At 44.0% G+C, this 25,857-nt stretch overlaps 1 protein-coding gene across 2 annotated transcripts in view; it reads left to right on the plus strand.

The window, feature by feature from the left end:
• The window catches only part of PNPLA2 (patatin like phospholipase domain containing 2), a 38,148-nt gene extending 13,554 nt beyond the window's left edge, over positions 1-24,594 (plus strand). The window contains exons 3-10 of one of the 2 annotated variants that reach the window (XM_066583018.1): positions 6,634-6,866; positions 8,076-8,141; positions 11,608-11,817; positions 14,909-14,969; positions 16,629-16,787; positions 16,982-17,114; positions 17,207-17,329; positions 20,117-24,594. In XM_066583018.1, the coding sequence (XP_066439115.1) occupies positions 6,634-6,866; positions 8,076-8,141; positions 11,608-11,817; positions 14,909-14,969; positions 16,629-16,787; positions 16,982-17,114; positions 17,207-17,329; positions 20,117-20,402 (1,271 nt within the window). In that variant the 3' untranslated portion in view covers positions 20,403-24,594. Of the gene's footprint in view, positions 1-6,633; positions 6,867-8,075; positions 8,142-11,607; positions 11,818-14,908; positions 14,970-16,628; positions 16,788-16,981; positions 17,115-17,206; positions 17,330-20,092 lie in introns of both variants that reach the window. The other variant, XM_066583019.1, reaches the window with a different exon arrangement.
• The last annotated feature ends 1,263 nt before the right edge of the window (positions 24,595-25,857 follow it).

The following is a 25,857-nucleotide window of genomic DNA, read 5'->3' on the forward strand; positions in this document are numbered from 1 at the left end:
GGGAGAACCCTGACTACGCCTGACTTGGTGTAGGTTAACTTTTAGGGACAGTTCTCCTGTCTTGTAGAAAGGTGACAGATCAGTATGACCCCTTCCTTTGTGAACATATACGTCCCATTTTCATACAGCGCATACTGTTTTTAATTCTAATATATTTCTGAAAAACTTTTTTGTGTAGAATTTTTACATTCTCGTCACGATCACATGGTTATGTTTACATCCTCAACCAAATTCTTGGGGTGGGTGGTGGGGAGAAGGTTAATAAAGAACAAGCATACCTCTGAAATGAGCAGTCCTATTTCTGCTATCTCCCCTCAGGCATGCTGTACTGTAATGCCAACTATCCAGTAAGTGAACATGCCGTACTTTGTGTTCGGAGTTGTTTTTTTATCAAGAGTCAATGATGCGCTATGTGAGGACCACCATGGGGAGAACTGCACAAATCACGCGCATTCTTGGGACTGCACAGATCCTAAAGATAGTGTTAGAAGGATTGTCTCACTTTGATGACCCTTTTCTATAAGGATGTTGTGGAGGGGGTCCTGTGCCCGGGACCCTCTCTGTGAATCAGGACATAATGTCCATAATGTAGATTTTTCAAAATTTTCTCTGTAATTCCATCTTCCCCTGTAAGTGAAACTGGCAGAGTTTTTGGAAGGTTGTGGATGGAGGGGTAAGTAGCTTGAGACTTTATCGGGGCTCATATGGGTGCTGCCAGCCTAGTTACACCCAATGGTTGTGTTAGTGCCAAGAGACTTGGGGTAAATATAAGCGTAAAAGTCTAGGATCAGGTGGATCTCCTGGCACACCGCCAGACCGCTGTGAATCCAGAAGTGTACGGGGCCTGCTGATGTGTGTGTATATATAGCCTGGTCCTGGCACGCCAACAGCCCGCTGTGGCTCCAGAAGTGTCCGGGGCCCGCTGATGTGTGTATATATAGCCTAGTCCTGGCACACCGCCAGCCCGCTGTGACTCCAGAAGTGTACGAGGCCTGCTGATGTGTATATATAGCCTGGTCCTGGCACGCCGCCAGCCCACTTTGACTCCAGAAGTGTCCGGGGCCCGCTGATGTGTGTGTGTATATATATAGCCTGGTCCTGGCACGCCTCCAGCCCGCTGTGACTCCAGAAGTCTATGGGGCCTGCTGATGTGTGTGTGTGTGTGTGTGTGTGTATATAGCCTGGTCCTGGCACACCGCCAGCCCACTGTGACTCCAGAAGTGTACGAGGCCTGCTGATGTGTATATATAGCCTGGTCCTGGCACGCCGCCAGCCCACTTTGACTCCAGAAGTGTCCGGGGCCCGCTGATGTGTGTGTGTATATATAGCCTGGTCCTGGCACGCCTCCAGCCCGCTGTGACTCCAGAAGTCTATGGGGCCTGCTGATGTGTGTGTGTGTGTGTGTGTGTGTGTGTGTGTGTGTGTGTGTGTGTGTGTGTGTGTATATATAGCCTGGTCCTGGCACGCCTCCAGCCCGCTTTGACTCCAGAAGTATACAGGGCCTGCTGATGTGTGTATGTATATAGCTTGGTCCTGGCACGCCTCCAGCCCGCTGTGACTCCAGAAGTCTATGGGGCCTGCTGATGTGTGTGTGTGTGTGTGTGTGTGTGTGTGTGTGTGTGTGTGTGTGTATGTCTATAACCTGGTCCTGGCACGCCGCCAGCCCGTTCAGCCTTTTCTTAGAATTGTTTTGGAACAGAATATGACATAAGATTAGGACCTTTGCCTCCCATCCGCCGCACTTCACTGCATTATCTCTGTTTGCCTTGTATGGCATTCACTGCTATTAGTTAGGTTTTTCTATTTTCGCATACAATGTAACGCTTCCTATAGAATTTTTATCTGTAGCTTAATAACTTGATACAAAGTACAACTGAGAAAGGTGGACTGTGGGATCTTTTTTGGAATAATATATAATGATTGCTCTAGTATTAACTTATTCATATCCTCAGCGCTGTAATATGAATACTATTGGCCTCTGCTAAGGAATCTGCCTATACAACACAAAAGAGCTACAAAACCACTTTTAATCCGGAAATGAAGTTCTCGGGGGTATATTACAATTGGCGTGGAATGGTAGAACACGGGAAAAGAAAATTTAAAGGGGTGTTCCGCCCCTAAACTATTGATGACCCATCCTTTAGGGCTTAGACACATAACCAATGCATTGGTGGAACGCATTAAAGGAGAAAAAAAAAAACGTTATACTCCCCTGTTGTGTCGCTCCTCCCGCTCCCGGCTTCTGAGTTCCAGATGGAGCAATCATGTGACAAGCATCACATGATCGTTCTGCTGTAACTAACTTTTTTGGGGTGGTGGAGGGGGGGGGTGGATGTATATAATAAAATGAGATGGGGGCTCGGGCTTATGAGAGGTGTGTAGATATTTGGAAGACTAAGGCTGGCTGCACTCGACTGGGTCAGATCCCAGATGCGGGATCCCATAGCAGAATCTGACCCTGTGCCCGTCCGGTGACCCCGCGTACCTGTCTTCTTTTTCTGTACTGCTGATGGTCCAGCCGGCGATATGTCAGACATGCGCAGTACAGATTTTCCCATGCTGTCGTTAGGCGATGATGCGGAATCCGTCACCTGTCTGCAATGTTAATTACGGAATGGACGCAGGTCAGACAGCTTCCATTGACTTCAATGGAAGCAGTCCGAGCAGAATCCACTCAAAAATAGAGCATGTTGTGTTTTTTGTTTTTTTTTTTCCTCCATGAGCGGAAAATTGCAATTGATTTCCACTCATGTGCAGGAAAAAGCGCTTTTCCATAGCATGCTATGGGTGGCATTTGCAGCGGCCCCCTGCTCCAGATTCCGCAATCCAAATATGCCTGTGTGCAGCCGGTCCATGCCAGATGGTTGGGAAATGGAGGAGTCAAAGATGCCAGGAGAAGTCATCGTGGCAGCCTGGGCAGAACAAATAAGGAAAGTCAAACGACTCCAGTAAGAGACTTTCACCTGTGATCAGTGGATATAATGATACTATAATCGCTCATATGATCTACACAGCGCCTATTTAGAGCTGGTATCTACCATTTTACATGGTCACTGTGTGAGGGGTAATGCTTAGAGATGAGCGAGCATCGGTCTTCTGAAGTAACTGACTACTCCTATCTGACTACTCGTCCGAGCAAATGCTGGGCGCGGCAGGGGGGAGCAGGGGGTTGCGTGGGGGAGAGGGGGGGGGGGGAGAAAGAGAGATCTCTCTCACTCTTCCCCTTGCTCCCTCCCACTCCCACGCATTTTCTCGAGTATTCACTTACTCGAGAAGACCGATGCTCGCTCATCTCTACTGCTCTTTGTGTAGTGTGTGTGGTTTTTCTTTTTTTTTTTTTTTAAGCAAGACTATGGTGATGCCGGTATTATGTGGTCACAGTCTGGTTGTATTATCTAGCCACTACACAATGTTATTAATCTTTGTAGTGGCCATTTTTCAGTAAAGGTATAGTGGTATCAGTATGGGGTGATTACATGTGATCAAGGTCTGGTGGTATTACTTGGCTTGTATATGGTGTTATTTGTAATGTGGGTCTTGGTTTAGTGGGTTTTGTTCAGTGACAGTGTAGGTAATTATATGGGTCTTGATGATGGGGGCCACTTTGGGTTCCTAATCTGCCCCTGATTAAGCATGTGTTGCCTTTAATTTTATTACAGCAGAGCTTCTAAAGGGGTGTTATGGGTCATTCATGGCCATTAGATTGCATAGGTCATTATTGCTTCATCGTTTGGGTCCAGCCTCTGGGACCTACACTGAGTGCCAATGGGTAAAATGGGAATGGGACCCGCTGCAGTACCGTGCACAGCCACCAGGATGGACAATTTTCTGCTATATCTTGAACATTGCATGTCTGGCGCAGATTTGTTGCAGACTTGAACTGTATTACCATAAAAGTCAGCGACATAAGCATTTCTTGTCTGATTGGTAGCTACCTGATGAAGTGTCGACCCAATGCGTCACATTAAGTGCCAGTGCCAAGAATTAGTTTTTTTTATGCTTGCCAACCATGTAATATTGGGTAATATCGTGGAGCAATGCAGGATATTTATATGGCCTGATCATATTGCTGTTGTCCTATACCCGGTGTGGGTTATTTAGAGGCTTTTCCTGTATATTCCAGTGTGTTCCTCGGATCCCCTTTTCCCCGTGGCCAGCATGCTAAGCCGTCACAGGGGCTCACACTGGAAAGCTGCCTGCCCTTTGCTCATACATGGACTGGAGCCAGTTCCTAGCTGGGGACATAGCTCGCTGGGTGTAAATGGTGCAGCATTAGAGCCTACTCTGACCAAGTGCCATTAACTGGTTCATGGCTGGATCGGATGATCTTATACTCTATTACATTGGTAATTGACATTCAGTGGGATTTCTTGGAGTGGTCGATATGTTTGAATTTAGGCAAACTTTAGGCACTCCTACTTTCTGCTCTGCTCCACCTATGGACTGATCAACTTGGTGAATTTGAGAAGCTCACCAATTACAACCACCGAAGTTCCTATCTCATATGTATTAGCAGTTAGCAAAAAAATGGAACTTTTTAAAGTTTATTAGCTCAAGAGCCGGGTAGATCCTACAGAAAACTCTATGTAGCCGCATGACCCAGTAGATATGACTAGTCATCCTAGAAGCCATAAACAGTCTTGCGCTTTCCGAGAACATCAACCACATGAACATTGTTGTAAAGGGCAGTACACATTGCAGGGAGAGCGATGTCACATTCACAGCCGCCGCTCAGAGGACGGGGCATTACTGGCCTCCAGCCGAGTCCTCTATGAACAAGTCCAGGCCTGTCCTACAATTCTGTCGAGGTCGCACCAGTACGTTATGTGTTGGCGCTGTACAAGTCACTCGTGGAACTCACTGACATGCAAAAGAAGTTCCTAACTGGGAGTCCCTGCTCTTAGGTCAGTCTAGATGCTCCTGGCATCAGTGCTAGCCTTGAGTTAGATGGCACCTGCTGTGGAATTTTTTTTGTTCCCCCCCCCAGTCATTCAAAAAACTAATATATAATTATATTTGCACTGATGGGCAGCCTGCCTGTAGTCTACATGGCAGTATACACACAGCAGAAGAGCTCGATGAATAAATACAGTACCAGAACCAAGCTGGTAACATAAATACAGTAGCAGAACTGAGCAATTAGGGTCACTAATGGGGTGACGGTCATGCCTCAGAACCTCAATGGGGAAAAAAAGCCAGGAGGAGGATGGTTCATCTAGTTCCACAAGACACTGAAGAAGAAAGCTATCTGTTCCCCAGCCCAGATCCGCATGGTGTTCGCCTTACAAGCTGGTGGCTGGCATCCTGTGCAACCGCATGGGTCACACATAGCAATGCCTGGCATAAACCATGGATATTGGAGGTCATCCTCCACTTTCAAGTTGTTCTATTAGGCTGTTTCTTTCTTTTATGCCTACTCAGCTATTAAAGAGACTTTCATAGACTCGAAGACGTTTACAGACTATATATCCATCTTGATGCATTGTCAGCTTCACCTATAGCCATGCCATAGTTGTCTGTGATAGGCAGAGGAGAGAATTACCTCCGGCACTCCAAGGTGAAAAGTTAGAACCAAACTTTGTTTCATGTTCTACAATTGTACTTGCTGGCATCCAGGAAGGGCATTTACTTTTTAACATGTTGTAACAAAGTTTGCTCTCAACTTTTCACCTTGGCGTTCCTGAGTTAATTCTCTCCTCTGCCTACTATAAGCTACAGCCAACATGATGTATCCACTGCATACACCTGAGTCTGTGGGGAGCTGTCTTACCCCTTGTTTGCTTGGTTGGTTGTCTACCATGGGGTATTTGCTACGGCTTATGAGTGTTTGTGCTTTATAACCTCAACCTATATATTTGCATGTTCCTCCAAGCACTATGAAACCCAACTATGGATTTGAAGGCCGTAGACCTATTGTATAAAAGACCCGCTTCCTCGGTAAGGGCACAAGGCAAAAGAACATTCTGTCCCCAGAGAAAACATGAAAATTAGGCAAAAGTTCTCAACAACAACACAAGTTGCCCAGCGAGGTCAAGTTTTATCGTAATGTCAGAACATTTCGTCATTTCCAGAAAGTGATAGATATTCAAGTGCCTCTGAGATTTTTGCCAAGGCTGATGTGAGATACTTGAGGTTTTGGTGTTTGACCATTGATGTGGGTAGAGTGATTATGTGGGAAATCGGTTAAATGTGTCATGAACCAAAGGCCTCTCGCCTTCCATACATTCACCAGTAAATATCATAAATATCTTCCGAGTTATCATCTTATCAACCCATATTTCAATTCTAAGAGAGTTGGAATAATGTGTGGCCGTCATCACATATGGTTAGTCACCAAGCTGTTCCTAAGGGGCAAATCTGCCTAGTTATACAGTGAAATGCCCCTCTCTCTGTATACTTGCAAAATTGGGCAGCTTTTCCATTGAGACAATCCATGTGGGAGACCTAATGACAACCATATTGATTCCCCCCCCCCCCCTTCCTTGAAGAATAGATGTAATCAAGATATAGCATGGCCGCTTTAAAGATGGGCAGATGTTATTTCAATGATTTTCTAGCCCGTTATAAGAGACTGATACAACTAAGTCTGCTGTTTGCTGTGTAATGAATGTCACGACTCCTTATCTCTTCTAGGAGAGGCGGGTGCAAACTTCATTGATGTCTCCAGGGAGGCAAGAAAGCGGTTCTTGGGTCCTCTCCATCCATCGTTTAATCTGGTGAAGATTATCCGCAACTGCCTGTACAAGACCTTGCCGGACGACGCACACGAGCTTGCTACCGGAAGGCTGGGGATATCCCTGACACGGGTGTCCGATGGCGAGAACGTGCTTCTTACGGATTTCAACACCAGGGAGGAGGTTATACAGGTGAGGGACTGTTGGACGTGACGTAGAGAGGAAAAGTCTCCGACTGATTCGCTGAACTAGAATTTGGAAGCCGAGATCATCTCTAAGCCAAAATGTCATTATGAAGCTGCTTATTAGAATATATTCCACTATTCCCATGCGATGGGACTAATCTGCATGTGGCCTCCCCGCCGTGGTGTCTGTTCCGAGAACTGACATGTCAATATTCAGAATGCAGAATTTAGCCGATTTCGGCTCGGAAAATGTGTCTGAATTGGCAGAAGGAACCGGCTGTGAGCCTGCTCTTAGTATTACCTGTAATATCACTGACGTCTGTAGACCTCAGGTGTTCCCCATCCGCCTGCAGCTCCTCATGAATTGACAGTCGCAGGGCGTTGGGTATTTTTATTAGGGGGATTCCTGTCTTCTATCAGTGTTACAATGCATTCGGAAAGTCTTCAGACCCTTTCACGTTTTTTACATTTTTGTGGCCTTGTGCAAATAAAAAGACATTAAATCAAAGCTAACATTAAGCATTGCCATAAGTATTCACACCTTGTACTCCATTGAGGCACCTTTTGGGAGTGATTAGAGCCTCCAGTCTTCTTGGGTAAGCCACCGCTCTTACCAAGGCTGTTCTCTTCCAATTACTTAGTTTGGTGGGTCGGCGGCTCTTGGAAGAGTCCTGCTTCTTCCAGACGTCTTCCATTTAAGAATTATAAAGGCCGCTGGGCTCTTGGGAACTTTCAGAGCAGCCGAAATTTTTTGAAGCCTTCTCCAGATCTGTGCCTCCACACAATCCTGTCTCTGAGCTCTACAGGTAGTTCTCTCCTCCTCATCGCTTGGTTTGGCTCTGATATGCGTTGTGAGCTGTAAGACCTTCTATAAACAGGGGTGTCTTTTAAAATGATGTCCAATCAACTGAATTCACTGCAGGTGGGTGACTCCAATCAAGGTGTAGAAACATCTCAAAGATGATCAAGACAGATCGAAGACCCCCCCCTCCCCTTCCTTCCCGAGCTAAATTTCAAGTTTCATGCCAAAGAATGTGGAAACTTATGTCAATGCTAAAGAGTCCGAAGACTTCCTGAATGCACTGTATTTTCTTCAGTCTTCATATAAGAGTTGATAAAAAGCATTATCTTTGTAATAACGCCAATCTTGTTATAACATTAGATATCCTCTGATACCTGTGGACGTAACTAACCTAACCCTCCCCATGTCTTTCAGGCTTGTGTATGCAGTACATTTATACCTGTATACTGCGGACTTATCCCTCCATGTCTACAAGGAGTGGTGAGTATAGATAATGTCCTATCTTCATAGGGCCGTGCCACTTGTCTTCAGGCTGTGCAAGCCTTGTTTGTACGGAGGAAACAGAAGGAGAGGAAGTTCATCTAGTGCTGCTGCAGGAAGCGAAGCTCTGCGGTCGAGTTAACAGGAACTGCAAAAGTATCATTGAAGAGACCGATCCCAACCATGGGGTTTAGTGACAATGGAAGAAGGGGTGCTTCCTGTTAAATGGATACAGCTAGAACAGGACAGGATGGATGACTGCGTCGTCAGTCTTACTCTATACACATAGTAATGTGTCGGTGGGGGGTGATCCTCATGTGGTCAATGATGGGGTTAAAACTGTGTTTGTAGCTTCCAATCTAATCCATTATCATGTGGGGACGGGAATGTGCTGGCTCAGTTATTGCACCTTGTCTTTTATGGTTCTGCGCGGCATTGATGAAACTCGGGATGACACGTTCTTTCTTCATCCTTCGGCTTCAGACATTATTACTGTCGTTTTCAATTATTTCCAGTGGGTGAAATTTCGTGTGAGCCAACGGCTGCCGTAAATGAGATGACGGCTTTTGCCTTTCAGACTGACTATCTTCACGTCGGCGTTCCTTCGGGCGAGACTTGCCAAAATAAATGGTGGTAATATTTCTAAAGGCCCCTTAATGCGCAGACCAGTGATTGTGAACCAACAGTTGTTCACCAGTCATTGCCTGTGGGATAACGATCAGCCAACAAATCGGTAACCGATCGGTCATCGGGTGATCAGATCTTTAGTGCTGCCACCAAGTCGGCAGCACATTCCCCAGTGGAGACAGCGAATGTACTGCCAACAATGATGTATGTGAGCCATGGGTGCCCCCTCCATGCACTCTATAGTGGCCAACGTAAAGCTCATCTAGATGAGTGCCGATCCCGTTGATTGGGGCTCGTCATCTAGCTCAGGTCAAAGGACCCTTACCACGTGAAGTTCATCACAGTAGAGATCTTACAATTCTGTGTTAAGGCTTGTTAGTGAATGCTGATCAACAATCTAGCAGGTCAATTGGCACTCATTACTGCCGTTTACATGCACCAGGGGGCGCTACTGTGACAATGAATAATCGTTAAGACAGTTATTTATTCCTGTACAGATTGCATTTGTTGGCAGCACATCCCTACATACAAGCTAGGAATGACTTATTTCTTGGCTTATCATGTGCATATTTACAAGAGCCAATAATCAGAAAACCTCATTGGGCAGAGTAACTGAATGCAACCATGAATATGTACATAATAACCCCTTTATCCTATCGGACATGCGTGTATGTCCTTTATGCGGGCTCGGAAGTTGAACCTGAACCATTGCATCCTATCTTTGACAGCTAACACCGGGACGTGTTCAGAATTCACGGCTGTTCACCCATTACACTGTCAATTCTAACAGCAGCATTTAAATGACCCGATTAGAAGTTCCAAACAGCCCCCCTCGCAGTAAGATCTGGGTGTTATGTCAGCTGGGGGCCTTCTGAAGGCTCCCAGGGCTGCCATGTATTTCTGCCTATTAAGACGTGTCTGTGACATGTCTTTAAAGACTGCTTGCAGAAATACCATATACTGTAATACCTAAGTATTGCAGCTTATGTTTTAAGCGATCAAACAATTGTACGTCCAAGACTGAAGTATTTTTTTTTAATTATTGTAAGAAAACCAAAGTATAAAAGGTTAAAAAGAAAAATCCTGGTCCCATATTTATAGTAAAAAAAAATTTATAAATTTATAAAAATTCTATGTATCAAAACAATGCATTTTATTATCCCACCCGTCAGCCTGTCTCCAGGAAAAAAAAATCTAATCAAGTGGTCAAGAAGAAGTGCGTGTGCACCACAATGGTACAGGTCATCCTGCAAAAACTACATTTTGGTATCGCCTTATTCATACTGACCCACAGAGTAATGTTATTGTGTCATTTATGCTGCATTATGTACATTGAAAAAACAAGAGCCCTCCCAAAGGTGCAAAATTGAAAGAAAACAATCAACTTAGAAATCTTTAGGTGGGGTTCACATGGAGTGGAATTGCCACATGGACCCTCCACATGGAAATTCCGCGGAATTTACAGCATCAGCAAAGTGGACAAGATTTTGAAAATCTCATCCACAAGCTGCGGAAATCACACAAAATCCATTCGGAAATTGACTTGCGCCATGGAATTCAAATCCACGACATGTCAATTTTATCACTGTCTCCACTGCAGAATTCACCTCCTCACCTCAACGAGGGGGTAAATTCCGCACACGAATTCGCAATGAAACTCTCTTCAAAACCCCACACCAAATGGTGCAGGTTTGGCGGCCGGCATTCCGTGGCTGATCTACTCAACCCCATGTGGACCCGGCCTTAAAAGTATTTCAGTACATTATGTGATACATTAAATACCACGTTTCACCCAAAATAATACATTGTCCTATATTAATTTTTGCCCCAAAAGAGGCACAGTGTCTTATTTTCGGGGGAGGTCTTGTACTCACTTAACCCCCGGCGTCTTGGTTCCTCACGCTGGTCTTTACGGTATTGCGGCAGGCTGCAGTGTAGTCCTCAGCACTGACAGAGAATTCACTTCTTGGCAATGGGGCTTTGAATACCCCGCCTCCAGCAAGTGAGCGCTGTGATTGGATCGAGCACCAGCCACTCAGAGCTGGCTCTCGATGAACCAATCACAGCCATTCAGTGATGTCATTCACTAGGGTTCGTTCACAAAAGTGTATTTTACATGTGCATTTTGTTCACACACACAAAAAAAAACCAAAACACCGCATTTGCGCAGTGCATCTGATTAGAGTCCCAGTTGGTCACCCTGATGTAGTGCAGGTTGTCTGGGCCTGCAGCTCCTGCATGTGTAAACTTGGATGGCCGCCATTACAAGTGATGAATGTTGTGGTCAGATGTTGTGTTAGAACTGATGAAAGGGCCGTGTGAGATAAGTGGATTTAATGTTATCGCTCTATCTGCACAAACACTAACGGGCGAGTTCTCTGAAGGTCCAGGGTCCACTGCAGTGCAGAGAGGTGACAGGGCTTCTTAGGTGAATGCGAGCCGCTGGATGAAGCCTATTTATTAATGAAGTGCAGATTTGCTGCAACTTTACCTGCTGGATCAATAAAAGTAGAGCTGCCTTCACTTCTGCATCGGGGATTCCGCTTTTCTGCTCCGCTCGGGAAGCAGGAAAGGGGTATCCGCTGGCCTAACCAAACCGTGCCCAACGGACCCCATTGACTATAATGGGTTCCATTCCGTTTCCGCTCAGATGCCCGGCATTGTATCATGTTTTGTGCCGCAGCCTCCGAACGGATTGTGACAGCTTGACCATAGTCGTAATGCATGCCAGTTGCGAGTGATATGTTACGAAGTTTACTATGGACACTCTTATTATAGTTCTAACTTTGCAGTTGAACAAAGTTCTAACAAACTTGTTCCTTGTTTTTTCTTGTCTCAGAGATATGTCGATGGTGGAATTTCCGATAACCTTCCCCAGTATGAACTGAAGAACACCATTACGGTCTCCCCATTTTCAGGCGAGAGTGACATCTGTCCCCGTGATGGCTGCACCAACATCCACGAGCTCCGGGTCACAAACACAAGCATTCAGTTTAACCTCAGCAACTTGTACCGACTGTCCAAAGCCCTCTTCCCTCCCGAACCTCAGGTACTGAGACAACTAGCCCATTATATCATGCGCGATAGATTATTAACTGGGTGTATTACCGTGTAGTGTATGCAAGAAGGTTGGAACAGAAGGGTTTTATGCGGAATATGAGATCATGTAGATGAAAAAGACCTCTCCTCCATGTTGGGGGTTTTCACATGGTCCGAAAATTATATAAAGTCCTTGTTTAGGTTTAATCTTACCTCTGGGGCTGAAACTGAGTCAGTTCACATCTGTGCCATACTATTCCGCTCTGCAGTTCCATCATAGGAACTAAACAATGAGAATAGTTATTAAAGTGCCAGAATACGACTTGACAGACCCCGTTCATTATGATGGAATCAATCGAGCTTTCGGCATGCCATCTGACAAAATAGTACAGCATGCTGTGCTACTTCATCCAGGACTTTGTGGCAGATCTGCACCGAACAGAGCCTCAACATAGATGTTAGAATGGGATTACAGTGGTGAGTACAGTGTGCTTTACTGCCACCTAGTGGTAGAAAATGGGTAAATCGGCTTTCTTTTGATACTTTATCTCTCACACATAGTTGAGCAGATTTATTAGTACTGTTGCAGGGACTTATCCATGCATTATGTAATTGGAATTATGTTTCAATTGCAACTTTAATTGTTTATAAATTACATAATCTACCCAATGCTAGCCCTGACATGTGACACATACTTTACAATACAATTAAGCCAGAAATGCATTACAAATTACCTTGATTTCATGATTTTTTTTGTTTTTTCTTAATAAAGCGAGGGGGGTGGGGATAATGGTTTTCATCATTTTCCTTTGAGAACAGTTATTTGGCTCCACCTGGTATAGCAATACAATGTACATTATATTATTACATCCTGTCATACTACCTGGTGGCGTTGGTACATGTACTCCATTATGAACTCAAGTCTTCTGAAGATGGTGTTTTCTACTGGACTATATGATGCAGACAATCTCATCTGTAACATACTGGGGCGTATTTATTTGGTCCGCCGGTGTTTGATCTGCCAGTCTAAATAAAGTTTACTTAGGGGTAAATGTGACAAACGTAGTAAGAGGTGCAAACCTTTTACTATGTGTATCACTTCAGTGTTCCAGATTGAAAGCTATACCTGCTACAAGCTTGCGTGGGTTTCAGCTATAAATTTGTCAGGTTTTGGTGTAAATCTGAATAGCCAGTCAGTGCGCCAAATTTTGTTTGCCCAGCCCCACCCACTTTTAGAGAAAAAAAAAGAGGCCAAAAGTCGCAAATTACGATGTGAACCATAAGTTGTGACTGTTGTATGCCAGAAATCTGGAGTATAAGAGTTCATGAATTTGTCTAATTGTCTTAAAGATACAAGTTGTGTTAACATCACTCATATACGACGGTTATTACATTGTGAAATAAACAATTGGGATCAATCTAACGATTAACCCTTTCGAATCCAATTTGTATCCTGGTTTTCCTAGGGGGCTTACTCTTTTTCTGCTGTCATACAATGGCACTATCTGCTGGCTAAAGCCAGTACTGCATGAGGTGACATGTTGGATAGGCTCTGACAGCAGAGAGGTTGATAATATACAGTAAGAGAACCCCGACGGACGTCTTCCAACATCAGAGCTGTACAGCCCTAAATCATAATGTCTTCAGAGGTCAGACAGTGGATTGGAAAGGGCTAATGTCCAAGAAATCGTTAGATTGATCCCATCTTTAATAATAACCGTAAATTTGTTTGTTAGCAGAACTTCCACTCTTGTTAATAGCAGGAGAGGAGGAAATACAAGTGATCTCACAACTGACTGGCCACAAAGAAACCTACTCTAACATTCGCCAGGCTGGTATTTATATAGTAACACCTTGCTGATACAATCGGCACTCGTGTTCCCACTTTATCTTCCCATGTAAAAGGGCTTTTAGTCAGCGCCATAACCCCAGGCAGCGATAGCACTGATAACATACTTCTGTAAGCTCGTCAGTGCATCTTGCTGTCTTTTGGTGCCATCAGAGGCTTTATAGTTCATACTGTTTACTTTGAAGCTGGAATTTACCTTTAATCCTGGCGCATTCATGAGCAAACAATTAAAGTGGGAGAAAAAAGAGAATGCTTTGTTAAACCTGACATTTATAGCATGGCGTACGGTATCTAAGATCTAAGCAGTAGGGCAGCATTTACTGCCGCCCGTCCCACTAAGTGGCGTGTCAGTTGGGCCTCGGCACAATGACCGTGCAAATAATGGTTAGACTGAGCGGTTTGTGCGATAATTGCGAACGAACGAACAGCAATAAATCGTCAGATTGTTACTGATCGGGTCTTTCTTGCAGACCTAAAAATCACTGTCAGTCTGCATCGCTGGGCATAAACAGGCGTTGCCGAATAAAAAGCGGTGGTAGAAGGGTGGACTAGAGGCGGTTATGTTCAAACAAACGATCAAAACTATCCAATTCAGTGTAAATGCATGCAAGTGAACAATATACAACCGCTAGTTGCACATTCCAACTAGAAAGGCCTTTAGGATGATTTTTGCATGGGGCAGATGATCGCTGTATGGGGACGAACGATTGTTTCTATGATTGTCCGTCCCCATATGGACTGTATTCATCGGCAGCTGATCCATACATTATCTGATCAGCCAGTGAAGCCTGTTCATGAGAATATTCACATTGGCCATTGATCATGCAAAGGTTTTGAGCCTGATCGCCAACACATGTATAGGGGCCTTTACATATGTTGCTTGGTAAGCACTTGGGATAAGGCAGAGAGCTTACATAGAGCTAGCACAAAACCCTAAATATAAGGTAACGTTCACATGGCAGAATCCGATGCCGATTCTAAAAACTGTCAGGAAGCTGCCACTAAGCCACAGATTTCTAAAATAAGTGCTGCATAGTACAGATTCCCGTTTGGATGTGAATTTGAGGCAGAATCGACACATTTTCCGTGAAAGACTTCCGCCATGCGAACGCGCCTTTACTATACAGGTCTTACAAAGGGGGCAAAATAAAACTATATTCTTTTGTTTCTGGCTGATCTTAAGATATAATTTCCAGTCCCTTGTACATATAACACAGGTACTTCTATGTTAACCGATGATTTCCTTCTGTAGGTTTTGAAAGATATGTGCAAGCAGGGATACAAGGACGCTCTACACTTCTTAAAGAAGAATGGTATGTGGATACCGAATGTGTTACTTCATCAGCGGCCATTTATAATTATGTTCTGTACATATAGTTTAACTTTGTGTATAGTAAAATGGAAATTATGCCGGTTTGTCTCATTCTGGCGCCCTCTTCATGTACTGCATGTAGACTGGCCAACTAATCAAGTAAGGGCCCCTGCACACGAGCCTAATTCGCTGCGTGCCGCGTGCAAGAGACAGGCGCACAGCAAATATGCAATGACATTGCTGTACACTGCCAATCGCCATCTTGGCGTATATGCCCGCATCATGTACACCAAGATAGAACATTCTGCGATCTTCATGCAAATGGGAAGATGAAACAATACCTCTGCAGCGCCACCTATTGGAAGGCAGCATTCCTGCAAGTTGATGTCAGAATTTTTAAACAAGCCTTAGGACAGCGGCGCACGACCAGGTCGATTCCGCATGTGGGAGCCCGCAGCGGTATCCGCCTCTGTCCCCGGCCAGCAATCCTGCGTACCTATTATCTTCTGTAATGCGGATGACCACAGAGGCTCTCCGTTGGACGCCTTCAACTGACTTCAATGGAAGCCGTCTGTCCTGATGCCGCAGAAAATAGAACATGTTGCGATTTTACATCCACAATCGCAATCTGGTCACGTGCCACCAGCCTTATAACAATAACTGGGAATTGTGAGCTAAAGCCAGAATAACCATGCACAGGCAGCTGTCTAGTGTGCAGCGATCTGTATTGCATGGATTTCGCACAATATGTGTGAGCGTCAAGATGGGAGCCTACGGCCGAGTGCGGCGTATTATGTACGTAATACTCTGTAATCACACGTTCGTGCGAAGGAGCCCTAAGTGTGTCAACCAGCTCACCCCCATAACGAAGTCCACATCCAGGCAATGCTCCTGTGCAAGGACATAGATGAAAGAACCACTTCAGCCTCGGCGTATGAAGGCACAATTGGAGAGTGACATCCAGCACTTGGAATACTTAGTAATAAACCAACTTTTAATTCACTCCAACAGAGGCAAACCTATGCTTATCAGACCTTACAGCTTCCAAGTGCCGGATGTCTCTTACCTCTTCTATCTTCACATGTAGAACGCCCACCGGATTCACTGACATTCTTAGTGTTGATTAATCTGCCAATTGTATCATCGATCACCAAATATAAAGATTTTTTGCAAGTGAACCCAACCATGGTGTATAAACTGCAATAGGATAAACTTTATTAACCCTTTCCAATCCACTGTCTGACGTCTTCAGATATTCTGATTGAAGGCTGCACACTCCGATGTCGGAAGATGTCTGGCAGGTTATTCTTACTGTAGATTACTGGCCGCTCTGTTGTCGGGGGGCCTCTCCAGCATGTCACATACCGCGGTACTGGCTCTAGCCAGCAGATGGCGCTATTGTATAATGGCAGAAAGAGGAAGCCCCCTAGGAAACTCTGAATCCAAAATTGGATTGCAAAGGGTTAAAGCTGTCATACTACACAATGCAAACACCACTGCAGAACAGACCTTGTATTGTTAATTTCATATTCTGTTGGAGGACTCTAAAGCATGCAGTAATGGTTTCCACAAAACGTTTGTTTGGGCTCTCTTAGACTTGTTCTAAAGTTTTATGTTAAACCAAGGCTTTTTATTTCAATCCCATGCCTTCTCACCAAAGGGCTGTTGAACCGACCACAGCCTAGATATCTGGCACTGGCGCCACCGGATGAGGAGGATGAAGAGAGCAGCGAAAGAGAGGAGCAGGCGGTGGAGATCGCCATAGCTGAGGAGGCTGAACAACATGTATTTGAGCATCTTCCCCAGAGATTAAACCAGGGTAAGTCACAGCTATACGGAGTTGGTGGCTCAAATCTACAGCACTTCACCCCATAAGTGACAGATCCCTGAAATCAGCATTTCTGTCACCACTTTATACTGCCCCTAGTGAGGACAGCATAAAGGATGTGACATACTACCATGAGTTTGTTAGATACCAGATCGCTCACGATGGCTCTTTCCTTCCCTCCCCAGCCCTTCTGGAGGCCTGTACTGAGAAGCGGAGTGTCTACCTGTCCATATCCAACCTGCTGCCTGTACGTCTTGCATCTGCCTTAATGATACCGTACACATTACCACTGGAATCCGCCGTGTCCTTCACCTTTAGGTATGAGATACACTGAGGGTTAAACCAGGCATCAGTATTTGGATAATTAGCATTACACTGTTTTAATTACTCTTTTATCCTCTGCTTTGCAGGCTTCTGGAATGGCTTCCTGATGTCCCAGAGGATATCCGATGGATAAAGGATCAGACCCAGAAAGTGTGTCACTACGTCGTCAGGAAAGCAAAGAAGAAGCTGGGGAGTCACATATCAGCCAGGTATAATGGTAAAAATATAAGAAATTGTATTCTGTTTTATTAATCTAATGGCGGAGACAAACACTGTAGTGAAAGGAACAGTCACATTACCGTGTTTCCCTGAAAATAAGACACTGTCTTATATTATTTTTGCCCCCCCAAAAAGGCACTAGGTCTTATTTTCAAGGATGTCTTATTATACTTACCTAGCAGGCTCAGTCCAGGTCCCTCCCGCTGCTCTCCAGAGCTTAGTTGCGGTTCCCGCAGTCCTCGGCTGCCTACAGAAGATCACTTCCTGGTTACAGGGTTCACAAATCCCACCTCCAAGAAGCGATGGCTGTGATAGGTTCTTCAAGCGCTGCATTGATTGGCAGAGCAGCACTCAAAAAACCAATCCCAGCCCGGCTCAGTCAATTCATAAATTCTGCCTCCACAACGCAATGTCTGTGATTGGCTGAGCCGCAGCAGCCAAAGAACCAATCAATGCAGCGCTTAAAAAAACAATCCTAGTCATCAATTCGTGGAGGTGGGATTTATGAATCATTTAGCCAGGAAGTTATCTTATATGAGCGGCTGAGGACTGCAGGAACTCTGGAGAGCAGCGGAAGGGACCTGGACCGAGCCTGCTAGGTAATATATTCCTTTTTTTTTTTTAAATGTAATGTGGCTAGGGCTTATTTTCAGGGTAGGGCTTATATTTCGAGCCTCCCCAAAAATCCTAAAGAAAAAATTGGGCTAGGACTTATTTTCAGGATAGGTTTTATTTTCATTGGATGTAAAAGCTACTTTTGCCTATTTAAAGACAATGCTGTATTCTTGTGTGAAATAATTAACCTTTTTACCTGCTGAGCAAGGATCCACCTCACAATCCAAAACAAGGCAGCAACTGTGTGAATCCACTGTTGCAATTTTGGAACATTGGCAGATAAAGGGTTAAGAGGGTTGTCTCATCGGGAACAAAAATTAGGGACACTGGGAACCCCAGCGAACTATGCTTTTCTCCCTGCAGCATCTAGCGCAGAAGAGATGTAGTATTACATGCTGATGGAATACGAGAGGGGCTCAAATCTGCCAGAAAGGGAGAGCAGCAGCCCATCAGCCCAGGAAGGTGTCTAAGACAGAAGATTTAATGTAATGACAGCAGTTACATCAACTACTGTGCAATCTTCTGTGGAACAAGCACTAAGAAGAGTCGGGCTTGGTTCTTTCATACAGCTAAAATGGCCTTCAAGGAAACCTTTTTCACTTAGCATGTGATACTATCCGAATGTGTTACATCTCACGAGTCTGTGCCGCTATTTTGACACAGCTTGCTTGCACATTTTGTTGTGGCCCTGCAACCAATCATTGGGGTAGCACTTGGCTCCTAAGATCGAATTCGACCAAGGGCAACACCCGCATGGAGTCTTTGTATTCTTCACGTATTTTGTGTCTGTTTCCTCCAGGTACTTTGGTTTCCTCCCACACTCTTAGGGCAAGTTTACATTTGTGTTTTGCTTTTCCTTCGGCTTTTGTTAAAATATTTTTTTTAATGGGGCCGGCAGCAGCAGCGCTAGCCCCATTGAAAGCATAGGGAGTATATTGCGAACTTCTGCCACAGATGTGACAGCTGTGGCAGAAGTCCAGAATACTATCCCATTGTTTTCAATGGGGTCGGTGCTGCTGCCAGCCCCATTGAAAGCAGTGGGTTGCAGGCAACCCCCACAGCATGATTTTCAGGGAAGGGCTTGAAATATAAGCCCTTCCCTGCGAATCATCCCTAGCTGATGAAAAAATGATATACTCACCTCTCCACCGCTCAGACGCGTCCTCCAGCTGGCTCCCCTGCACTGCTGTCAAGCTCTTTCAGCAGGCGGGGATTTAAAAATCCCCACCTCCTGAAAGGCTGTGCTGATTGGCTGAGCGCTCAGCCAATTACAGGCAGCGCTTAACCATTCATCATTGAAAACACTGAGCGATATCACAGATTTCTTCCCTGCGATGCGAAACTGTACTGAAAAATCACAAAGGAGTATGAAACGATTGAAAATCATTGGTTTCGTAATCATTGCTGTCGCATCGCAGGCAGAAATATCGCTAGTGCGTGTCCACCCAAAAATTGAAGGTCTGCAGTTTCAATTGACCTCCTATGGGCATAAAAACTGATAATTTTCTTCCCTTTTAGCTGCTCCCATGACTGAACAGCTAGACAGAAAATGAAAACACAGATGTGAACTTGTCTTAAAAACCTATTGATGCGTTAATTTGTAGTTTAGATTGGGTGGCCCAATGTGGATATGGGCTGATGTGAGCAATGCATAAAAAAAATTAAATCATTTTAAAAAATTTCCACGCACTAATGGGCTTGAGTAACAGCTGTTAGGATGCTAATTTGACCCCATACAATAATGTATATTTATCAATGTAATTGCATTACTTTTCTTGCTCTGAAAGGAAAGGCTGAATGCCTTGTGTGGCGCAGAGTGGTAAGTCAGCAGAATCATGGTCCTAGGCTCTCACTCATGACCTGAAGGTTGCGAGTTCAATCTCCACAAGGTTCAGGTAGCTGGCTCCAGGTTGACTCAGCCTTCCATCCTTCCGAGGTCGGTAAAATGAGAACCCAGCTTGGTGGGGGGTAATAAATAAATCACCTGAGAGCGCTGCGGAATAAGTTGGCGCTATACAAATAACAAGATTTTTTAATTTTTATTTATTTTTTTTATGCCATATTTACAAAACCCCAAACTGTTGACAGTTGTAGTTTTTCAGCAATTGAGGGCCACTGCATTTAGGAAATCTCTGTAGTTTATGATTTGGCTTGTGTTTCAGGTTATACTACCATTTGGAGCTGAGGAGATCACAGAGCCTTCCTGTCCCATTGGTTTTTGGCTACAGCGAGTCTTTGCCCAGGTGGATTAGGAGCAGCGCCTCCTTAATGGACATGATGCAAAAATGGGAGGACTATCAAAGGCACTTGATGCCTGGACTCTTTTGTATTAACGTGGACATGCAGGCCACACTCTACCACCATCAACAACCACAACAGTCCGAGATCTCTATTGACCCCAACAGCCTTATGATGGTGACCAAAGCTGAAGTCTCCGAGACCTCATGAAAACCGCACCACCAGTGACTGATACTTGTTTCTTTGGTTTAGGACCTTATCTCCTAGGGGTCTTTTTGTGATAATCACCGGACCAGGGTCATCTGTGGATGTATTTTTCTAAGGTAAAGTGGCATGTTAAATACATGCCGCTTCAGTCTAACCAACTTTTGATGGGACTCGAATGTCCATATCTAGAGTACTTGTAACCTTTTGAGTGGTATGAAAAAAATCATAATGTACGCTGAATAAGGATAGATACACCAGGATACTCATTTATAGTATTGAGTAACAGTGCTATTGGAAAGTAGACGTAAGGAGATATTATATTATTACGCACTCTTGTAAGTGGATGAACAAAAACTGTTAAGTGGTGCAAGAAAAAAGTAGATCCTACAAATACATCAAAGTTTGAAAAAAAATCGGATAGGCGAGGTTCTCCCCCATTTACATTCATGGACACTAGACGTTGATCTGTAGAATCTCAAAATTGGTGACTAAAATCTAGCAGGTCTTCATCTCAGACTCTCTATGTGCAATGTTGGTGAATTTTCTCTTGCAGACGGTAATGATGAGAGTCCGCTACCAGTGTTAGAAAGACGAAGACAGTGGGAAGGGGGATGCACTGATATAACGGGATAAGGAAGTGTTTGAAGAAAGGATTGTAAGTGATCATGATCAGCCAATAACAGATGTTAAATCCATCTGCAATGTTTATGGATAAAGGTGAAAGAGATGACAGCATCAAAGGTAAAGTCTTCGTAGTTGGGATTTCGGTGAGCAAGGGCAAAGATTCGGGCCTGTATCTAACTACCGTGATCGAGGCAATGCCTCTTCCCATCTACGCCCCTAGTGAAGAACTAGAGTTACACTAAGACTTTACCGTTAAGACGTCAAGAAGCTTCTAGTAAGTGCTGAACTTGGCAGTGAAATCAAGTGTAAGAAGTAATGAAATCTACTTGGGTTGGTGTGGTGGTATATCGGAGTCGAGTGCAGGATCTCTAACAACAGCCGGAGCAACTAGATCAGGAACCAGAGAGTCCTAGTATTGTACCATGTAGGTTTTTGTTGCACAATTCCTCCCCCCCCCCCCCCCCCCCAATAATCTGGTGCGTCGATCAGCTGATCAGTGCTGGTCCAACTTCTTTAATCCCAAGTGTTTATGCATTTTGCATGGTGGCGTGAAAGCAATGTCATCCATATAATGAATGGATGAGCCAGCTCCACCATAGGGGGATATCCTCATCCAGAGTGGCTCTCCTTTATAGCTTATAGGGAGGATACCCCACTCTGATGTCCATGATGCTCACATGACTTATAGACAGGGTTGCCTTCATTAGACAGCCACGTTTTATTTGAAGCTTTATTACATATGGCACCCCATAGCTATATGAAGCTAGTGCCTCACAACTGCATGAATCTATGCAGCTCTGTACAAATCACCTCTACCTTCTCTGATTTGTAGTAAGATGATATATGTGGAAGGATAAGACCTTCCCTGTAGAGTCACATTTATTTTCTGTATTAAATTATTACTTGTTCTGTGTACAGCATTTTATCTTGTGCTTCAGTCAGCCTTTCCTACTTTCTACTCTACACTACTGTCTATATACTATTATATAGAATGCTTGACACTGATAACCCTAAATATTTAGCCTTGGAAGCAGTTTTCCAAAATGTTTAGTCTACCTCAGATTTATGCTTTGCCAAAATTAAGTTTTTTTTTCCTTAACCCTTTGCAATCCAGTTTTGGATTTAGGGTTTCCTAGAGGGCTTTCGCTTTCTGCCATTATACAATGGCGCCATCTGCTGGCTAGAGCCAGGATGGTCGTATGGGACATGCTGTAGAGGCCTCCGACAACAGAGCGGCCAGCAATATACAGTAGGAATACCCTGCTGGACGCCTTCCGACATTGGAGCCGCACAGCCTTCAATCAGAATGTCTTTAGACGTCAGACAGTGGATTGGAAAGGGTTAATCTTGGAGCTTATAGCTGATTTCAGTGATGTATATTTTGAAGCCAGTCATTTGTGTGTTTTTACATTAAACTGAATTTAGACTGCAGCAGACCCAGTATTAACATAACCAGCATCGGTCTCTTTGCCATTTACTAACCTGTCCCAACCAGAATAGTCAGTAGCTGCAGGTTTGCCAAGAAATGCTTGGATGTTTGTTGACGTTTATTGTCAAAGAGCAGCAGGTAAAAGGTACAGAAGGTGGTTTGCTGTCATTCTGTGGAATTACTGGAACCCTATCCTGATGATGTCCTGCAGTTTTATTATTTTGACAGACACTAAGATATACATTTGGCACATTGGAACATGTGCCTCTTGGTGCCAGGAGGGGTCAAGATGATCCATTTCAGTTCTGGTATCTTTTGCTCCACATTTTTGCAACCAAAACATACCCTTTATAAATGTGTCTAAAAAGTTGGCTTGGGCAAAAAAATATATATATTTAAGTTTACAAGCCAAAGTGACTAGCCTTTTGTAGAGCACTGTTCTTTTTGGTGCAAAGTAACACATGCACCAAAATAATGCATCACAAGCAAAAGAACGGGCACAAACCCAATAATACATCTGTCTCATTATCTGCTGAAAAGTTTTGCAACTTTGTAATATACAGGGTGTCCAGAAATTGTTCAGTCCACTAAGAAAATACATAAATTATGAAGCGGTAGAGATGAAAAGGTAACCAACTGTCTAACTTAATAGAGCAACTCCAAAATCCCAACATCAACCCTTTGCAATCCAATTTTGGATTCAGAGTTTTCTAGGGGGCTTTCTCTTTCTGCCATCATACAATGGCGCCATCTGCTGGCTAGAGCCAGTACTGTGGTATGTGACATGCTAGAAAGGCCTCTGACAACAGACGTCTTCCAACATTGGAGCTGTACAGCCTTCAATCAGAATGTCTTTATACGTCAGACAGTGGATTGGAAAGGGTAATAGTGAGAAAAGAGACCCCAACTGATGATGTGATGTGCATTGTGCATGCTTTGGTTGTAGGAAACTAGGAGTGCAGCGACTGTTATGAGACAAATGGGACATTTTAATCGCCCTTTGGTTGAGGAATTGGTTTCCTTTATCCCTAATTGTTCACCAATTAATAACATTCATTAAAAATAAACCAGTTCTGGACACCCGGTATATTGTCAAAGCTATACGTCGTGTACAGAACATTGGGTAATCCCTCAATTCTCTCGACCAGCATCTATGGCAGCGATTGTGTTATAAGAAATCCCTAAAGATGGCATACATGTTACAGGTTATCGTAAACCGGTAATGTGGCATTGGGTAGGACATTGGGCTCGTGTATGTAAACTGGTATTGGCATTGAGCAACCAATTGGACTTCACTACTCATAACATAGGATCTAATTGGCTGTTATGGATGACCAATGAGCACTTATGAAAAAGTCAACCTGAAGAACCTCAACATTATGGTGGCTGAAGTAGATTCTTTCGGTCTAATTTTACGTGCTGTTTAACCATTATAAACCTGACTTGGGTTGTAAGGTGGTAAACTAGGTTAATGATGGCAGCTCAGGTCTATATAGTCGGTTCCTGCACAGCCCTAGGCATGTGATATTTCCATCATCACTCATGCAATGCTTATTATGTGGAAATGCTCAAAATCCAGGACATCCAATTCTGTGCTGAGCCTATGAATAGGACAAAGGATGGCAAGGTACTACCATCTGATTCACTATAGCATTTGTTTTCTTCTATAACTTTCTAGTTTGTGATCTCCAACCTGTGGCTATCCGGTTTTTGCTTAAGCAGAACTCTCAGGTTGTTGGGTCACGCCAAGAGTTGCACCTTCCCAAAATCTGGAGAGCCACAGGTTGGAGACTGCTTTAGGGCTCCGGCACTGCCTGTCAATAATATTTAGTAAATTATAACCTTTAAATTGTATATTTGTTTATTCTAAATTGTATACTTTGTATTTAGATCTAGTTGGACACACAGACTTCACTATTTATATTTGTCTTTTATCGCCACCCACACTGTCCATTAGTTCAAGATGCACCATCCAGCGACAGAATCCTGATGCATCTGTGTGGACATCCAGATTAGCACCTGCTGTATTATATTTGTATATAGACTTGGCATTTACTGCACTTTCTGACTGGCAGCTATAACTAGAACTGCTTTGTATGTATGTAGCTATGTATATAAATAAAAGAACTTCTGGTTGCATAACTGCGCTGTCTATGAGTTGTCACTTGCAAGTCAGAGGTCTTATGGGATCCTGTCCTATACAAGCGGGTGCAGATCTTGTAGTTGTTCCCAATCCCTGGTGTCCAAGGACCAATATGCCCTTAATCATGTAAAGAACAGCAGTAGCAAGGGAAGCGTCATGGTGCAGATTTTGCACTTCAAGATACAACATGGTGGAGTCCAAATTGCAACTACAAACTTGGCACTGACCTCCAGGTTTATGGAAGGTAAGTTCATCCAGGCACAATGAGTGATTTAGTGTTCTCACTTACGGTTCTTGGGGTAAATACTTTGACTTTTACCCAATCTTTACCTTTTGAGCTATGTGAAAGAACAATAAAACAAAGTCCTACTAGCCATGTAAATAGAAGCCAATGGTGACGAGCTTGCATGGCTACGCCAAGGTTCATAGAGGGTCCCGGACCCTACCCAGTAGCAGAACCATATAGTACATGACTACCATGTCAACAGATCTAATGTATATGAGGACAGGCAGTGTCACCATGCTGGATTTTAATGTGCCTGAGCATTTGTTCTCCAGTCTGTCGGTTGTATATTGCCTCCTTCCTACGACCACAGAGGAAGATGAAGTATTGGAGATACATATTAAAGGGCTATTTAAGAAAAACTTTTTTTTTTTTAAATTTCCTCCCTTTTATTATTTCCCAGGGCTGAAATTGCCACACAGTGCATATTGGGACAGTTAATAATATACTTCTGCTTCATTGATGAGATCTGGTCCCATGTGAAACACACAAGGCGAATCCTTCAACAGACCGGAACTAGCGAGTCTCAAAAGAATTAATTCAGGGTGACATTTCAGTCCTCATAGGAATGAATGGAGAAATCTATCTGCTGCTTTTTTAATGAGATGACCTCTACTGTCATCCCACGTTACCCCCTATTGTGCTGAGCCGAGTCCTACAGCCAACTATAAGTTGCTTTCTCTGTTTTTTCTCTGAGAGCTGAAAAGCGAGTCTGATAGGAATGAATAGAGACAATAACTTTCAGTTGGCTGTAGGGCTCTAATCACACAGAGATGATCACATGGGATGATGGCAGATGGATATTTCATCAATGATATAGCATATAACTATATTCACTGCCCCAATACGCACTGCATGGTAACTGCACCCCAGGATAACACAAAGGTTTTCCCCAAAGTGGATCATTTAAGAGAGCAGAGGTCCGACCATTAGTAATAAAAGCTTTACACATATTAACTTCTTATATTGTTACAGTTTG

Source organism: Eleutherodactylus coqui, chromosome 11 (assembly GCF_035609145.1).
Source record: "Eleutherodactylus coqui strain aEleCoq1 chromosome 11, aEleCoq1.hap1, whole genome shotgun sequence".
Classification (NCBI taxonomy): Eukaryota; Metazoa; Chordata; class Amphibia; order Anura; family Eleutherodactylidae; genus Eleutherodactylus; species Eleutherodactylus coqui.